The sequence below is a fragment of the Alexandromys fortis genome, unplaced genomic scaffold (assembly GCF_014885135.2).
Source record: "Alexandromys fortis isolate MF-2015 unplaced genomic scaffold, M_Fortis_MF-2015_v1.1 scaffold_93, whole genome shotgun sequence".
In the NCBI taxonomy this organism is placed as follows: Eukaryota; Metazoa; Chordata; class Mammalia; order Rodentia; family Cricetidae; genus Alexandromys; species Alexandromys fortis.
Window position 1 is genome coordinate 956,701 of NW_026067970.1, and position 17,870 is coordinate 974,570.

General features: G+C 46.1%; 1 protein-coding gene across 8 annotated transcripts in view; it reads right to left on the reverse strand.

The window, feature by feature from the left end:
• Nucleotides 1–7,982: 7,982 nt before the first annotated feature.
• The window catches only part of Osbpl3 (oxysterol binding protein like 3), a 163,126-nt gene continuing 153,238 nt past the window's right edge, over nucleotides 7,983–17,870 (reverse strand). For all 8 annotated transcript variants that reach the window (XM_050155461.1, XM_050155455.1, XM_050155457.1 and 5 more), the window contains 4 exons: nucleotides 14,802–14,946; nucleotides 12,390–12,516; nucleotides 10,689–10,811; nucleotides 7,983–8,326 (listed from right to left, as the gene is read on the reverse strand). In XM_050155461.1, coding sequence (XP_050011418.1) covers nucleotides 8,230–8,326; nucleotides 10,689–10,811; nucleotides 12,390–12,516; nucleotides 14,802–14,946 — 492 coding nt within the window. In that variant the 3' untranslated portion in view covers nucleotides 7,983–8,229. The remainder of the gene's footprint in view (nucleotides 8,327–10,688; nucleotides 10,812–12,389; nucleotides 12,517–14,801; nucleotides 14,947–17,870) is intronic.

A 17,870-nucleotide genomic window follows, 5' to 3' on the forward strand; every position in this document is an offset into this window, starting at 1 on the left:
AAAAGGCAAAAACGATACTAACCATGCATCCTCACGACTCGGTGACCAAATAAGAACATCCACCATAAACGGTTTGTGGGTTCTGGAGCTTTCCTGGACTAGAACATGCTGGTTTCTTTGCCAGGTTAAACTCCTGGATAAATGTGAAGCTTGCTAAGTATTTTAATCAACCAAACAAAAAGGCAAAGCCATGGACAGTCTGAAATTGCCCACATAAGTGGTCCTTTTTCTTGAATCTCTATGATGCTTCAAAGCCTGATCTTGTACATTATCTAAAGCACACAAATCAAGTGGCAGCCTTCTAGGGACACTTCAGAGAGCAGAGGTGGGAAGTGCCGTTTAGGAAGAGACTCTTTGGAACTCTAGTTTGCTGTTGTTCTGCTAACGATTTACTTATTCCCAGTTTATGTGCTCGAGTGTTTTGCCTACATACATGCATATGTACTACATGGTGACAACCTGGTTTTGTTGTTTGGTTGGTTTTTATTAGACAGCCAGTTATCTTAGATGAGGGCTCACTTGGAACAGCCAGGTTTCTGGGGTCTTACTGGCTCTGGGCCTAACCTCTTAGCTCATTCACTAACCAGCAAGACTCTTCCTGGTTAGTACCTGAACGTGGCTTCCCAGAGCCGCCCTTGACACACACCCCAGCATCCATCTAAGCCTAAGTGTACTTCCTGGCTTTGATACAGGTCCTAGGGAACTGACGGTGCTCACTTATTTTGGTTCAGAAAATTTCAGAAGTCAAACTCCGTTTTCTCTTAAGAACATATATCATGAGGTTTTTTTTTTTTGATGTGGGAGTGTCATATATCAATCTGTTGATTTCATTGGTTAAGTAATAAACACACTGCTTGGCCTCATAGGTTAAAGCATTGGTGGGAGGAATAAACAGAATAGAATTCTGGGCGGAAGAGGAAGTGAGGTCAGACTCTGCTCTGCTCCCGGAGACTCAACAGCTCTGCTCTGGAGCAGAGACACCAGGATGGACATAGGCTAGAATCTTCCCGGTAAGCACACCTTGGGGTGCTTACACACATCATTAGAAATGGGCTAGTCCAGGTGCGAGAATTGGCCTGTAAGGGCTAGAGTTCATGGGCCAAGCAGTTCTTTAAATGAATACAGTTTGTGTGCTGTTATTTCGGGCATAAGCTAGCCAAGCGGCCGGGGTGTTGGGGACGCAGCCCCGCCGCTCTTATTTCAACATTTTTTAAAAAGAAAAATCTGCTATGTCTTGAATCTTCTCCAGCTTTTTCCCATCTGTTCTCCGCAAAGGCTCTTTCTAAAAGACTGTGCGGCTAGCGAGATGGCTCGTAGTTAAGGGTGCTTGCTGCTCTTCCAGGGGACCCAAAATCAGCTCCCAGCATCTTTGTTAGGCGGCTCACAACTGTCTATAACTCCAGCTCCAGGGGATGAGATACCATTTCTGATCTCATGGGTGCCTGCACATGTGCTACACAGATACACAGACACATCCCATAAAAATAAAAGGCTGTGCTGAGAGTGAGAGATTGGATTTTAGACACGCTAGACCAGACAGCAGGCTGGAGCAGCCTGACTCAGCTCAGGCTACAAGGAAAATGTCGTCAGCAGGCTCTCTGGACCAAAGGCGTTTGTACTGATACGACAGGGCATGATGACGTAAACACAGAATCCCAAATGCAGTGGCTCAGTTAGGATGGAAGCCTTGTTTGGTTTTCCTCTTCAGCCCCGGACCCAGTCTCTCTCCCTAGAGTTTTAAGAGCAGATAAGGCAGCTTGATGGTATAGGTTGACCAGTTATCCAAGACCACAGAGGCTCTTGGTTAGCAGGACTCAATGTTGGAACAGAGCAAAAAGCATGACAAGTTGTTTGCTTTTGGTGTTGGGCCCCAAAGTTGGACTACTTTCTTTCTTGGTTTGTCACATTGTGACCTTCCACCTATGCCTCAGCTGCTGGGCTGAAACCGGCCCGATGACCCAGTTTGCAATGTTCCCGGAAGCTACAGAGATGACCTGCATAGCATCCTGGCCCATTTGAATGTGAGCCTTTCCTGAAAGAGTGAAAATGAGCAGATTTGTATATTTGGTTGAAAGGCATGCTGAGGGAAATGAGGCCTCGGAAACTCTAAGGAGTGGAGGCGGTGAGCCAGTAGAGGTGGAAACAGCAAGAGAGATGGGTAAGGAAGTTGTTGGTAAGCACCCAGTGGCAGATACGGTTAGAGAGGCGCTGTAGAGAGGACTAGTGTGGCCTTGAGGAGGAAAATGTAACCTTATTGAGAGAACAACACAGAATAATCCATCATCGATAAATATCTTCCAGTCTCTGGAGGCTCGGTCGGCAAGTATCATTCCCTGTGACACGCATGTCTCAGGTCCCACATCGTGTTTTGCTACTTAGCAGTACATGGTGTATGTGATCGTGCATGTCAGTGGTACCACAGGTGTTCTTTAGGCTGGAAAAAAAAACACCCGTGGGAAAAAATGTCCTAATAAATAAGAACATCTGTCACTTCACATATCAAGACATGCAGGAGGCACTGGCAAGATGGCTTAGCAGGTAAAAAGACACTTGCTGCTGAGTTCAAGTTCTGGGATCCATGTAGAAGAAGGTAAGACCCTACTTCCATAAAGCTTTGACTCATAGTTTGAGTGTACAGCTCACCATGGTGGGGATGTTCATGGAGCAAGGGCTAGTCACATTGTAGTCACAGTTAGAGAGATGATTGTTCCTGCTCAGCTCTGTGTCCCCTTCACTCAGTCCAAGACCCCGGCCAACAATGAGGTGCTTCTCCCTACCTCAATTAACCTGACAAGAATTTCCTTCACAGATGTGCCCAGAGACTTGTATCCATGGTGACAATGTGAGTGACAGCGCCTTCTGAGTCCATGGTGACGACTGACTTACCTACCAGCTTGCCACCAGACGGGTGGCTTCTGAAGGTGGAGAAATGTCTGGTTTAGAACCATTCCTTGTTCTATAAATGTGTCCCCAAGACTCTACCACAGCAGCAGCTGGGGCCTCCTTCTGTGCAGCCCTTTTGAAAAGCACCCGAGAAATAGCTGGGCATGGAAGCACACACCTGTAGTGTTCATCCTGGGCAACAAAGAGACGCTCCATCGTGGTCAAATCTAAGGTCACCTAGTCCCCACTTTCAATTTCAAAGATACTATAAAACATAGAATCTATGAAAGAAATTTGTCCCTAGCAGCATGACAATTTTAGACAATTGTGTCCCAGCCCCAGGGGGAAATTGTGTGTGTGTGTGTGTGTATACACATGCATGCACATACATGTGTATAATTACTCCCAGGACTTTAATCAAATTTAAGCATCTTAATTAATGCATCTTTCTGGTCTATGAGTTTAAATGATGGCAGTTAAGGAGCCTCCCCTCAGCATATTAAAACCATTACACGAGTGGTTGATGTGAGACCCAGGCAGGGATAGCTCTTCCAGACGGCTCTAGGTTGTCTGGCAAAGCACACGTACCTCAAAACCACGCTTCTGATGGTGTCTCTATTTTGGGAGCTCGAGCTGCCACTGAGGCAGTAATGGCTTCCTGCCTGGTTAATCTTGCTCTGGACGCTTCATTTAATCCTCTGGCTCCCTGGCAGGACTTCTGCTCTGAAGCGTATGAGAAGGATGCAGGGATATGGTCCTGCCTTGCTCCTCACTGACGACGGTGACTACACCGACATGAGGATTTTATGGGTACGAGAGCATGACGAAACTGTCTCCTCAGTTGTTGGCATCCTGATGCTTTGATACCAACATGCGCAAACAGCAGCCAGTATGTTAAAAAGTTGAGCTCTTTTAGCGCCACGTCATTCTGAAGGGTGCTGGGACACACCGACTTGCACCAAGTGAAGTTCCGTGAATGTTCGGGAATGTAACTTGGATAGGAGAGAGGGATCGGCCACTGTTGGTGTGACCACATAGATGTAATCAGCACACTTCCACTTCACACTATACACACAGGAAATGGTATTTCTATAGCACTAGAGTTGACCTGACTGGAGCTCCTAGTGCCTATTCCAAAGCTGAGGGTGACTGGGACATGCAGGGTAGAAGACTATGGCAACCCAGGGTTTCCCAAGTTCAATACCTCAGGATCTGTCCCTTTAGGTGAGCAGGCTTTTTCCTCCAGACAGACTCTAGGAAGCATCGTGTTGTCCCTTCCACCACCCACGACTACCCACAGTCAGGAAAAACAGAGACAAGTGATCCTTACTATAGTCTTTATTCCCAGCCAATGAGCCACACCGGGGTGGAGAGACAACAGACTGAAAGGGGCTTCTGGGAAGCCAGACAGGGAGGGGCAGCAAGGTAGGTCTTAGACTTTACAAAAGGTCACATAGAAGATTTACAAGTATCAATATTTTCCCCCAAAAGCATATCCTCTGGGGGGAACAGAGGAAGATTAAAAAAATAATAGTAATCATGAATGAAATGAATGAGTAGTCATTTCTGATGGCCACATCCCCTAAAACCAGTCCTTAAAACCGGCTTGCACTGTAGTAGACCATCATGAGTTGCAGATATTGTTCGATATGTAGGCTTTCAACAGAAAGATAAATTCCAAGTCACAGTCGATACAACACAGAAAAGTGAGCGCGCGAAAATAGCTTTAATCTGCTAGCAAAAATAGATTTATGCTGATGTTGATATCAAAACTAAAGACATTCAGATAAATTCTGCCCACACACTGTAGCTGTTATTCCTAAAAATCACGAGAGCAACTTATCGCTCTTAGGTAGCTAAGAGGATCTGAGGAAGTCAGAGCTTGTAGTGCACAGTAAGCCTACATTAAAAAGCACAGAAACCCTTGCCTCTATTTTTGGCTTGGGTAGAATAAAACATCTCATCATAAATCTGGCAAGGACAGATGAAGGACAGTGCTAGAAGGCTGAGCAAATGATTGATTGGAAGTAGTTAAAAATAGGGTACAAGGAAAACATCAGCCTAAATGAAGTAAACATTAAAAAACTCAGTTTTTGTAGTTTTCCCTTAGTGAGCCCCCCAGTTGCACAGGAAGACTGGGGAACTGCTAAGGCATTCTTGCTACTGAGTAGGTAACTGTATTGATATCCTAAGGTGAAACTCCACCTATTTAATACAGAACCCTCCTGAGTCTGAGGTACACTATATCTGTATAGTGCCAGACTCCCCCTAGTGTCTCAGAGGTGCACTGCATCTGTTTAGTTAGTACCAGACTCCCCCTCACGTGTGGGAGTGGGAACTGCATCTGTTTAGTTAGTACCAGACTCATCCTAGTGTCTTGGAAGTGAACTGCATCTGTTTAGTTAGTACTAGACTCATCCTAGTGTCTTGGAAGTAACTGCATCTAGTTAGTTAGTACCAGACTCCCCCTAGTGTTTCAGAGGTGCACTGCATCTATTTTGTTAGTCCCAGACTCATCCTAGTGTCTTAGAAGTGAACTGCATCTGTTTAGTTACTACTAGACTCATCCTAGTGTCTTGGAAGTAACTGCATCTAGTTAGTTAGTACCAGACTCCCCCTCACGTGTGGGAGGGGAGCTGCATCTGTTTAATTAGTACCATTTGCATCCTAGCATCAGAGCGTGAACTGCAGGAAGAAGCTGCATGGAGGCTTTTATTACCACCTTTGAGGAGAGGAAATATCATCCTTCAGGTACCCAAGGACCTGTGGAGGAAACTGCTCTTCTCCTGTGTTATACTGAAGATGCTCATTCCTTAATGATGCGTTGCGGTTTGGGTCATGAGTACTGAAAAGAGGAACACTACAGGTTCTATAGACAGGAGAACATCTGTAACCTCGCATTAACTTGAAATAGCATAGCTAGGATGAGAGAGGCTGAAAGCGTCATATCAAATGGAGCAGGGATTGGTATGTATTTGAGAAAGTCAGAGTCCAGAAACTTAACCTTCACCTTAGTTCTTCTCAGCAATACCACAGTTCTGCTTTCCTTATAAAATAAGCAAGTCTTACACAGACAAACTTGTTGGAAGGGGGTGTTAGACAGGACAGAAGGAACGCAGCAGCTTCCACCCTCCTGCAGTGAGTTTTAAGATTCGAATACAAGGTTGCATCTCCAGATCAGTGCATTTCAGAAAACCCTCATCCAGATGCTGGCAGTGACGGGGAGACTTTACGCATGGTTCCGGAACATGTTTGTTCATTCCTGTCCCTGGTTCAAATAAGGTGACTACCAAGGTGACATTTGGGTTAGCTGTTGGTGGGATCCTATAATAAAGCTTGAAATCAACAGAAATTACACCACAAGAAAATCTAAGAATTAGCAAACAACTGGTACCACAAGGCGACGCCCATTCCCAGTGGTATATTTTTAGGGGTTTTGTTTCTGTTGTTTTTCTGTCTCCTTTGAGTCAGCTTCCGGAGCAGGTCTATTTAACAGTCAATATTACTAAAACTCTGCATTTATCCTCACATTGTGTACAGCAGATTTGTTTCCCCACTGAGAGCTGTTAAACCTACAGCCTGCTTCCTCATGTCTGTGAGCAAAATGTGGATAAGGCTTTAAAAGGAAAGGAAGAAGAAATGGGAGCTAAAGAATTGAGCTGCGCCACCCAGCTGCTTAGAAATGGAAATGAGATTCCCACTGTGTTCGTCTTGATGTCTCCATAAAATGGAATAAGTGAACCAATATTTAATGAGTTGTTTAAAATGACAGTCACTCGTAGATGCCAAAGACTACCAATTCACCTTCAACACTCCACTGTGAAAACTCGGTGCTGTTCAGCCGGCTATCTGCTTTGACACACGTCAACTCCACGGGGTCGGGTCTCTCCTCCACCTTTTCTGTGGGTCCTGGGGATCACACTAAGGCTGCTAGACTTGAACAGGAAGTGCCTTTACGTGCTGAGTCAATCTCACAGGCCCCCTCAAATGCTTTCTATAGAAAGTTCTTTACCCTGTCATTCCACACAATGTTTCATAGAATTGTTACAGACATTCAAGTCAAAGGCTTAACGATCAGGCTTTGGTATTAATGTGCTCTGGGCAGAAGTCGAAATGGTTTTTGCTAACACAATTCAGCTACTGCATACAATCTTCTATCAAATTGTGACATAAGACATGGGAACAATGGTTTCCGTTTGGTAGCTCCTATCTGGGACCTCAGAGTGTTTAAACAAGAAGAGAGCAGAAGGAAGAGGTAAAACCTTTGCGGCTTCCTCGGGACGACACAGAACAGCAATGCTTGGTGTTCCTCTATAAGGCAGATGGTCAAACTGTCGACACACGGTTGAGAAGTACAGAGCTTAGCGAGAGGTAGAGAATACCAATGCCACACGGAAGAAGGACGGGCCAGGTTATTTCAGACCACCAGTGACTTCACTAAAGCTTCAGAAGGTCGCAGGCCATTTACCGTAGGTCTTGTACTACAGGGGAGACATTCCATCCTCAATCAGGGTCAAAGGCGGGCTTCGAAGCCCGGGGTGGGGCAGGAAGCTAAAAGTGGAGTTCTTAAATTGTTAAGGATTCGGCTCTCACTGAGAAAAAAAACAAGATGCCTTCTGCCCCCCTAGGATGCCATCAGGACACTGAATTATTAGAGATCTCTCTGATTAGTACAACTTCTCTAAGGGGGAAGGGAGTTTTGCATAGAAGGGAACAGAACTACAGGGAGAGAAGGCCTCTTCTTCCAGATGGGCCATGCCCGACTTACATAAAAAAAATATGCATCCCGCTAACCTTACACAGATGCCTTAACCACGAAAATGCAAATGAAAATATTCTTGGTACTTCAGCACCAGCAGAATTGTTCTCTCTGAGCAATTCAAGAGCTGTCTGGGGTTAAAAAGATATCCCAGCTCCCAATTAAACCTGGAGAGCTGGGGCACGGGTGAGCAACCCTGGGTGTTCTTAATTCTTACCACACCTGGGAGATGGTTGTTTTCTCCGGCGTGATTTTTATAAGGCATAAATTTGATCTGGTCCCCCCTCTCCTTTGGGAAATTAGTGTTAAAGCTTCTTTTTCTTAAACCCACACATTAACATTCAATCTTTCATTTTTATTAAATAGTTTATATATAAAAGGAAATACCGAGGTGTTCTACATTCATATAAACAATCATGATAATACTTGAAATTGTAGAGAAACTTACTGAGGAAAACACATACTTCAGTGCTCACATTGCTATGCTAAGCAACAAGGGATCATTCTAGACGTACAGACACAGGTGTGTGCTGCTTCCGGAAGCAAATGTGGGGAAGTACATTAACATATCTTTTTTCTTTACTTTTTCACCACAAGACGGGATGGTCCAGTTTGGAAAAGCCAAGGTCTCTCCTCAGTTCCAGGTAGGTCCCGTTGCTCACCCACGTGTCGTCGCTGGATTTCCTGTGAGAGATGAGACAGTTTCTGGGTTTCTGGCAAACTCTGCTATCACGTCCTTCCTCCCCACCCCATCCCCACCCGCTCCCCTTCCCACTATCGTTCCAGAAGTATCCCCTGTTCCTGTTGTTTGGGTATTGGAGTGATGTCAGCAGGCTGGCAGCCATTTTTTTTTCTTCTGACATTAAGTACTTAAACCTGGAGGCTGGGAAGGTGGTTCTTTTGAGAGCACATCTCTGTCTCTGTCTTTCTCCAATTCCCTGCTCTCTCTGTCTGTCTCTCTCTGTCTCTCTTAGTGTGTCCAGGGCTGGAATAATAGCCACCACACTGGAAATGACTGAATACTACACAATCAACTAGGTTCATCAAAGTCAATCTGAGCTAGCATCAAGTCAAATAGAGCCCACCAAAAAGGAACTGGAACTGGATACCACACCAGTTGGGACCGAGAACTTTCAGTTGAACTCCTCTGGGCAAAGATAACCTGCTACTTAGATGGAAATTCCAAAGGCATGAGAGGATTCCGAGTCTACATTTTGGGGTCGTCCTACCTCCCAACCTCACGTCTGTTGCCGAGGCGGTGTTGTCTGCTTTATTTTGCCAGAGAAAGCTCACGTCCACACATGCTGCCCTCCCTCCAGAGAAGCTCGCGTCCACACACGCTGCCCTCCCTCCAGAGAAAGCTCGCGTCCACACACGCTGCCCTCCCTCCAGAGAAAGCTCGCGTCCACACACGCTGCCCTCCCTCCCTTTCACAGCACTGGGCAGCGCTCTGCCCACTGGGCATTGGATACCACGGTCTATGCTGGAGATCATTTTCCATTCACGCAGTAAGATGTGTGATGTCTGTCTTTGCTGCTCCTCAGTAAGTCAGCAAACTAAGGCCCAAGGACCCAGTTCAGCCTCCAGTGTGTGTGTGTGTTTTGCAATGCTAGGATCCTGTCTAGGGCCTTATGAATGCTATCTAACTATTCTACCTCATGCCCAGCCTTGTAGATTTTGAAATACTGTTTTATTAGAACACAACCCTACCCATTTCCTTAAATATTACCTATGGTTACTTTCATGATGAACAGCTGGGCTAATTGCAGAGGCCTCATTGCCTGCCAAGCCAGCAACATCTGCTTTTTATAGGGAAGCTTGATGACCTCAGCAATGGGGTTTCTCACTCATTTTTAATCGGTTGAATGACATTCTATTGTGGGGATGGATGACAGTTCATCTTAGTATTGCCCTACTAAGGGCAGTTAAGCTCCATTAGGAATAAAGCATATGCTCTGGGTGCTATTTTAATTATTTTTAGAGGCAGGGTTTTGATTCTGTTGTCATTCTTAACTTGCCTAGGCTGGCCTTGAACTTGCAATCCTCCTGGCTCAGTCTCCGGAGTGTTAGGATTACATGTCTGTGCCACCAGGACGGCTCTTTCAATGTTTCCAAATATGTACATTTCCCTGATGCTAGGATTCGTCCCTCCAGCCTTCTGGAACCCATGCCTGTTGCCCGGAAGACTGAGAAACAAAACCAGACCTACCCCAAACATCAGCAAACCACGGGCTGCAGGTCAGGGGTGGACCCACCAGGAGCGGGCATCCTCTACATATCCCCAAGCCACATAGAGCATGGCCAGGTTTTTCAGGAGAGGCATGGCCCCATCTGAACGATTCCATCGGGTCCTTCTTCAACCCCCTCTACTCTCTGAGCCTCTGTTTCTTCCCATTCAAAATAAGAACAGGAGAGGGTGAAGGGCTGCCATTGCCCACAGCCCTTTTACAGTTTTAAGTAAACAAACAGTCTCAACAAATCATCTGTCTGTCTGTCTGTCTGTCCATTTATCTATAGAAAGGGTTTCACATTATAGCCCAGGCTAGCCTCTCATTCTCACCAAACTTTCTGCCTCATCCTCCCCTGTGCTGGGATTGCCAGTATGACTGATTACAAGCTACCCATGCCCAACTCCAGAAAGCTATTGTGAAAGTAATGATCAATCAGCTCTTTCAAACTCAAGCACAAACATATTGGGACTGCCAGTCTAAGAATAGTAGGTACTTTGAGTTCTACAGTAGGGCGGTCATCAGCTAGCCGGTCAACATGTAAAACCTAGCCCTGCTAGCAACCAGCCTCCGAGGCAGATGCTGGGTGTTAGGACCACTTCTGACAATGCCCCTTTCTTCTGCTACAGGGATTGACTGAAGAACTCTTGGTGGTGGTGCTGCTGAGCCAAGGGAAAGAAGCAAGGGAGGCGATGAGGAAGGCCCCAGTCCTGTCTGAGGACAGTGACGGCCATGCAGACACTATTTGTCTGCAGTGGACCAGCACCCAGAAAGCACAGGCAGGACCTCTCAGCCCCCCACCACAGCTCTGCACAAACCTGAAAAAGCGGGGCTGATGCTCCAAGTTGTTTTCCTCCAGGACCCGCCGTCTCTCCCTCTGCAGCTGCTCAATCCTCTGCTTCTGGACCTCAGCTTCCTCTATGTTCCCTTCTTCTAGAAGCCTGGGCATTGAGGGGAAAGAGGAAAGGAACAGTCACTGAAAAAACAACAACCAACCACTTCTATGCCCGAGGGTGGCTATTCAAGATCGCCTGCACCCAGTCCCTTTGTCAACCCATGATGCGGTCCTCTGGGCCAGAAGACGATGACCTTTCTTGAACAGGTAATGTTTTCGGGATTCAAAGACTAGAGAAACCCGAGTCAGTCTTCTGCTACCCCACTCTTCCACGACAGGCAGCGCCACCTTGTTCATTTCCTGGTACGCACTTTTCAAATATAAACACATATTCAGATTCTGCCCTCCATTTTAAGAGCATAATTGGTGGCAAAACTGCTCTGCTGCGTTTTACTTTTTGCTTAGCAACACATCTCAGAGAGCTTCTTGCAGCAGTGCCTGGACATCTTCATTTTTAATAGCTCTATAGTATTCAGCCTTGTGGACATATCTTCGTTATTTCAAACGCGCTCTACCTGTAGACATCGGGCTGTCCCTGCTAGTTTTAGCGCTACATTTAATGTTGCAGGGAACGACATTAGACAACACCCACCCTCACACAGAAAAGTGTATCTGCATAAGAAACTTCTAGACTTAGGATGGGTGGACAAAAGAGTGAGTCTGTAAAGGATACATTATAACACTACACTTTATAAGGAAGTGAAGCAATTCATATTCCCCTTTTTATATTATACACTTGTTTATATTATAGCTTGTTGTTACCAGCCACAGACAGGTTTTGTTTTGCTTTTTTTTTTCTGATCTAAGATAAGAATGTATTTTCACCTGGTTTTAAAAATTAATATCTAAAAAAAATTCTGAGCAAAAATGAATTTCTCTCCATGTTTAAGGAATATCTGAGCCTCTTAGCCATGGACTGTTCATGTCCCCAAGTCCGTTTTCTCCCTACCAGGTGACATCGCACTGATTTCTCGCACAAATCCATGCTGTAAGATTGTAAATACCGATCCATGTTGGTCATCTATCTGTGAATTTGGCTATACACTTCTATTTAAGACTTTTTTTTTTAAAAAAAGTTAAATCATACATAGCAATCTTTCCTTTCATGTGGCCTTTAAAGTTTGAGTCTCAGTTACAGAAGGCTTGGGGGAGATTATTCTTTCTGTCTTGCAGAATAGGAAACTGAGGTGGGGAAAGAGGAAAAGCCTTGCCACAGACCATCCAACTGATTAACAGCAAGCCCAGGATCCAAATTTAGAGCCCAATGCACTAAAATCATTTCAACTTGAGGGGTCAGGAGAGCTGGGTGCTTTGATTATGGCAAATAAACAGTCAATTTCTTATTACTACTACACACAGTGACATTCTTCAAAATAGCCCTCCCTTCTTTTCTGATATTTCAGTAGAGATGGGGCCCTACAGATATGTGGAGGACACACCACACAAGGATTGACGTCTGGGTTCTAATCCCTCTGAGACAGATGTTTGAAGCCGCCACTTTGTCCCTGTGTACCCGATGACAGTACCCACCTCAGGCTCTGGGCAGCCAGGCAATTGTGAATACCACCCTTGGTAGATTGTTTTAAATGTCTCTGGAGAGAAAGATCTTGGAATAAACCCTTACCTTTGGTCTGGTCTGAACCGAGTGTCGGTGGGTGGTAATAAAGACCGTGACAATGGCTCCATCTCATTTAGCTCCAGTGCAAACTGTGTGAAGCCGTAATACTGCTCATAGCCTTTCGGCATGGGATCTGCAAGAGAAACAAACCACCCGGGCTCCTTCGCAGTTCATTCGCGTGAGTTAAATCCCTCCACCTTTCTCACCTCAGACCAGCTAAGTCCTATCTCTAACTCTAAACTCTTTCCTATCTACTAAAATATTCTGACTAACAAGTAGCTACTGAGCATTTCTCTACAGATTTTCCCGTCTGAGTTTTCTATCTCAGGGATACGGTCTCTTTCCCTTGGCCCTCTAGTGAATTTATTCAGGGCTGTAGAGCGGCTGTCTGATCTGAGCTATTGCAGAATTTGTTATTCAAATATGCACACCAGGGGCCCAGGGAGATGCCACTCAAGGCTGAGAAGCTTACTTCAGAACCTGTATGGTAGAAAGAACTGGTTCCACAAAGTCGACCCTGTCTTCCACATTCCTGCAGTGGCAGGCACATCCCTGCACACACACACACACACACACACACACACACACACACACACACACACACGTTCTAAAAATCAAATCAAATAGATAAACCCACTAGGCCTTTTTTAAACTAGCCAAGTCCCACTGCAGAACTCCCCGAGGGCTGTCGGTACACATTGTCCTTTTCTTCCCCCTTCCCCTCATTTTATTTCCCCATGAAAGTCTTAGACCCTAAAATCTCACATCCTGGGGTTAGAACATTAGGTTCTGATTTGCCCTAACTTGGATCTCCGCTAAGAATTAGGTATACGCCAGGGAGATCCAACGCAGACTAGGGAGATTCCCAGACAGTCATAACACTTGCTGGTCCCACATCCACCTGTCAATGTCCCCCGTGAACACTGCCACAGACCTGCTTTTTGAAGCTTCCAAAGTCCCATTACCTGTGTACCCCATCCTAAGCTAGAACACAGGAGCCAAGCTCCATGCAGTGCTTAGCACCTGAGACCCCGCCCACCAGGGTAAAGACAGAGGTTTCCTTCAATACGGGCCAGGGGAACGCTAGGCTCACGCAGAGATAATGTCAAGGAAGAATGGTAAGGATGTAACTGGTGTGGAGTGCTCGTTGAAGGTGTGTTACATTCGTTCATGCTGTGCACTATTTGTTCAATGATACAAAGATGCGTTGCATTTGTTTAACCTTGTGAAGCTGTGTTACTGTAACATGTAACAGGCATGTAACAGTGAGGCAGCTTCCAGCAAATGAGCGACTGTCAGCGTGAACAGTCGCATATGTGCCTCTGAGGCTAGGGAAGCAGCTGCTGAGACGGCATCCAGCTCCACGGCAACTTTTGGGATGGAGGAAGATGTGGCTCCAGCCGACAACGAGACGCTGCTGCTCCTGCAGCCACATCTCTTCCTTACGGAACACAAGCCCACGCTTGGGCGAACTGAGCCTTCCTGTTGCCCCGAGCTGGCATGGGGATGGGTCAGGACCCGCGTCAGGCTGATGTGCTGTTAAGACACGCTGGCTGGGAATCCTGGGAAATGCTTCATTCTTGAGAAAAGGGAGGTGCAAGATCAAAAGCTCTCTAGTCCCCCTCTTCCTCCCTGCAGCCAATAGTGAGGTGACCCCATGCTGAGCTGTGACAACCATCTACATGCATGGGAGCCAACACATGTAGCATGCTTCCTCATTGACCTGTGTCTCTGAGCCATGCAGGCTGTAGAGGTAACAACAGGAGGCTGTCACCCCTCAGCTTATTAAACATGGCATGTAGCCCCACGGTTTCAGTGACAAACACAGCGGTTTTTCTTTTCCCTTCTCCAACCTTTATCTCCCTCCCTTAATCAGACTAACACCCATCCATAGAGTCCTTATCCCAGGACAGGGGTTTCGTAAGATGACTCTGACTTTTCAGTCAGAAGACTAAAGTGTTGCTGGTGGAGGCCATGGGCTTCCACAGCCTTCTTGGTACAGCTGCTCCAGGGGCTGTGTCTTCTGGGATGACAAAGGAGACCAGAGTGGCCTTTGGGGTTGGGCCAATTTGGGGATCATGCATGCTTTGGGAAGCTCAGGTCACTGTTTTTCTAGTGACATTTTCCTCTTGACCTTTGCTTGGGAATTCCTCCTTGCATTTCACCAGCCTTCCAACAAAGCCTGTGGCAGTCCCAGGTGTGATGGGAACCCTAGAGCCCTCTAGGCCACCCTTGGATGGACAGTGGCTCCTTTCTGAGGGCCCGAGAACCCAGGATGGAACCTAGCAGCCAAACTGAGGGGCTATTGTAAGCATGACCAGGACTTGGATGGGCCGGTACCGCAGCCAGAGACAGAGCAGCACTCGCCCGTCACAGCTCCCAGTCCTGCCCCGTGTTTGGGATCCGATGGACACTCACTTGCTCTCCAGACGCACGTGGAGGAGGAGGCGCCGCCACAGTAGATGCTCTCATGCCATTTCCCAAACAGCCGGTGCACAGCCTTCCCATGGCGGTCAAACACCGTGCCTTCGATCTCATGGGCGTTAGTGCTCCAGTATTTTGCCTAGAATGCAGATGAGAATGGTCTGAGAAAGATTCTGGCTCCTCTTATTACAACTATTTAATGGGGGAATAAAGAAAGCAAGATAAAGAACTAAGTTCAGGTCACGTGGTGTTCTTTTAAAAAGAAGGCAGGAGGATCGGGAGTTCAAGGTCATCCTCAGCTGCAAGTCAAATTTGAGGCTAGCCTGAACTCCATGACATTATATCTCAGGGGAAATTTAAAATGCCATAAGAGTGTTATGGGTTGCTTATCTAGTTAGAAATACAAATTATATGTATTTATCATATATAAAATAACATTTTGAAATATGTACACATTGTAGAATGGCTAAACATAAGCTAATAAGCATATTTTATCTCACATTTTTTTGGGGAGGACACTTAAAAAAAACATGGTTGGCAATTTTCAAGACTATAGATACATTGTTAGTGGTGCTCTTGTATTTTCGGAAAGATTGTATCCTTGGATCAGTAATTTTCCCAAGCCTTACCTCCACCCTCCTTTCTGCTTCTAGGAGTCAACATTTTTAGTTCCCCGTATAGATGAGATGATGTTATATTTTTATGAGCTTGGCTTATTTCACACACACACACACACACACACACACACACACACACACACACACACACGTGCACGCACACACAAACGACAGGACTTCATTCATTCTTTCCCTGGCTGGGCAGTATTCCATGGTGCAGATTCTGCATTGTATCTGAGTTGATTACACTCAGGTGGATCCCTTCTTTGCTCCTGTGAACAGTGATGTGAAGAACACGGATTTCATGTCCCTTGCCTGTCTACTCAGGAGTCAGACTGCAGGCCCCAGAGAAGTTCAGTGTTTTGAGGACCTTCCTTCTCCCTAATGGCTGCACCATGTCCCCTCTGCAGCGTGCAAGGTTCCCATGTCTTCAGTTCTCAGATCTACCTTCCATCTTTTTGGTGCCAGCTGTTTTTTTGTTTGTTTGTTTGTTTGTTTTTGTTTTGTTTTGTTTTTTTCCCCCAATACAGGGTTTCTCTGTGTAGCCCTGACTGTCCTGTAACTCCTTCTGAAGACCAGGCTGGCCTCAAACTCAGAAATCCTCCTGTCTCTGCCACCACCACCACCCCCAGTGCTGGGATCAAAGGCCTGCACCACTACCGTCCCTCGAAGTGAGCTGTTATAAGAGGGAGTGAGGTGACATCTCACGGCATTTTAAATTTGCATATCCTGGGTGATTGATTAGTGATGCTGAGTGTCCATTCATCCGTCTGTGTGTACTTGTTCCCCTTTTCTGGGAGGCAGGCTCCATGCCACTGAGCTGTGTTTCTAGCTTTGTGTGCCTCTGTTGAAAACACTGGCTTACGTGCGCGTGTCCTTGAGCATGCTACAGCACACGTGTAGAAATCGGAGGACAGCTTCCAGGTCTTTCACTCTTCCCACCACATGGGTTCTGGAGACAGCATCTGAATCCGGAGGCTTGCAGCAAGAGCCTGTAGCCTCAAGCCGGATTCACTGCACTTTCTCTAGCATCTATGGATTGTCTGTGCATAGACTGCATTCTATTTCTGAGACAGGCTCCTGCCCTATAGCTCAATACAGTGACCTTCCTGCTTTAGCCATCTGAGTTTAGGAGCTGGTCTGACCGGGGCATCCTGCCACACCCAGTTCTCCAGTTATCCACTATTTTCTTCCCGTTGAGTTGGCTTCCTTTCTATGTTTTGCGTTTTAACACCTTGACAGATTGCAAATATTTCCTCTTTTGCACGAGGCTATCCAGGGGTCCCAGCAGCACTACCGAAGAAACTGTCCTTTGTCGGCACATGCAACTGGGATCTTTTTTTTAAGTGTAAAGATGTGGATTCATTTCCAGGTTTTCTAGTCTGCCCAGGTTCTGGATTTAAAATAAAATAAAATACCTTTAGCTATTTAGTAAAATGTACAGCTACTATCCTAATAACAAACATGCGTGTAGATATTCACTTTTTCTGCCTTTGCTTTATGTAACGCAAGCGATACTCAGTTCTTAGGCATTCGCCAAGTGCATTAGCCAGTGCTAACTGGTTAGTGTATTAGCAGCTGTCCCAGGCATGTCACTGGGATTCCAAAGCCTGAGCGCTCTCGCTACTACGATTTAAAATTAACTCATAATTCCTTTTACTTGAAGAAAACAGTCATTTGCTTACTAGTTAAGGAGGTTACTTGACATTGCAATTTTTACTATTTTTTCCCTCCGGGCCCGTTCCAGCTGCAGTCTCAGTATTTATCAGTAGTGGCTTGAGAGGCAGCTTGACTATGGCTCAGCTCAACGCTGCTGATCCCAACTCCCTAAAGCATAGCTCCGCGACGTCTAGTTTATGCAGTACCAATCTCAGGCCAGCAGAGGGAGTGCCAACTCCCTAGAGGTGATGCTTTGAAACTGTCCCAAGTACCTGGCCACTCTTAAAAACTGTCACAAACAGAAGGCATTTCTCCATAAATCAAAAGCCCCAGCACTATTTTCAGCGGAAACTGCAGCTGTATTTGGAAAGTTTAGTGGCGTTTCCAGGTCATTTTCTACGGGTTCAGTTTTTCTCCTGCAAAGCTTTGGGACAATGCAGGTGGGAAGTGAATCAGACACCAGGAACTGAGTTCTCCAGCCTTGTAAAAGTGGCGGGGGAAGAGAGGATCCCAAACCCTTATGTTTTATTGGGAAGCAGGGGTCAGAATTATTCCCTTTGCGATATTCACCAACCAAACAAACGCTGATGGCTGGATGGGAAGCCACAGAGGAGACACAGCCAAGCCCCACGGGAGTCTGGTGTCCGCCCCCATACTCTTTCAACACCCAATGCTCATCTTAAATAACGACACCATCTCAAATAACCACACACATATTTCTTGTAAAGCCAAGTGACGGTAGGTGCCAGTAATCTCAGTACTCTGAGGGCTGAGGCGGGAAGATGGT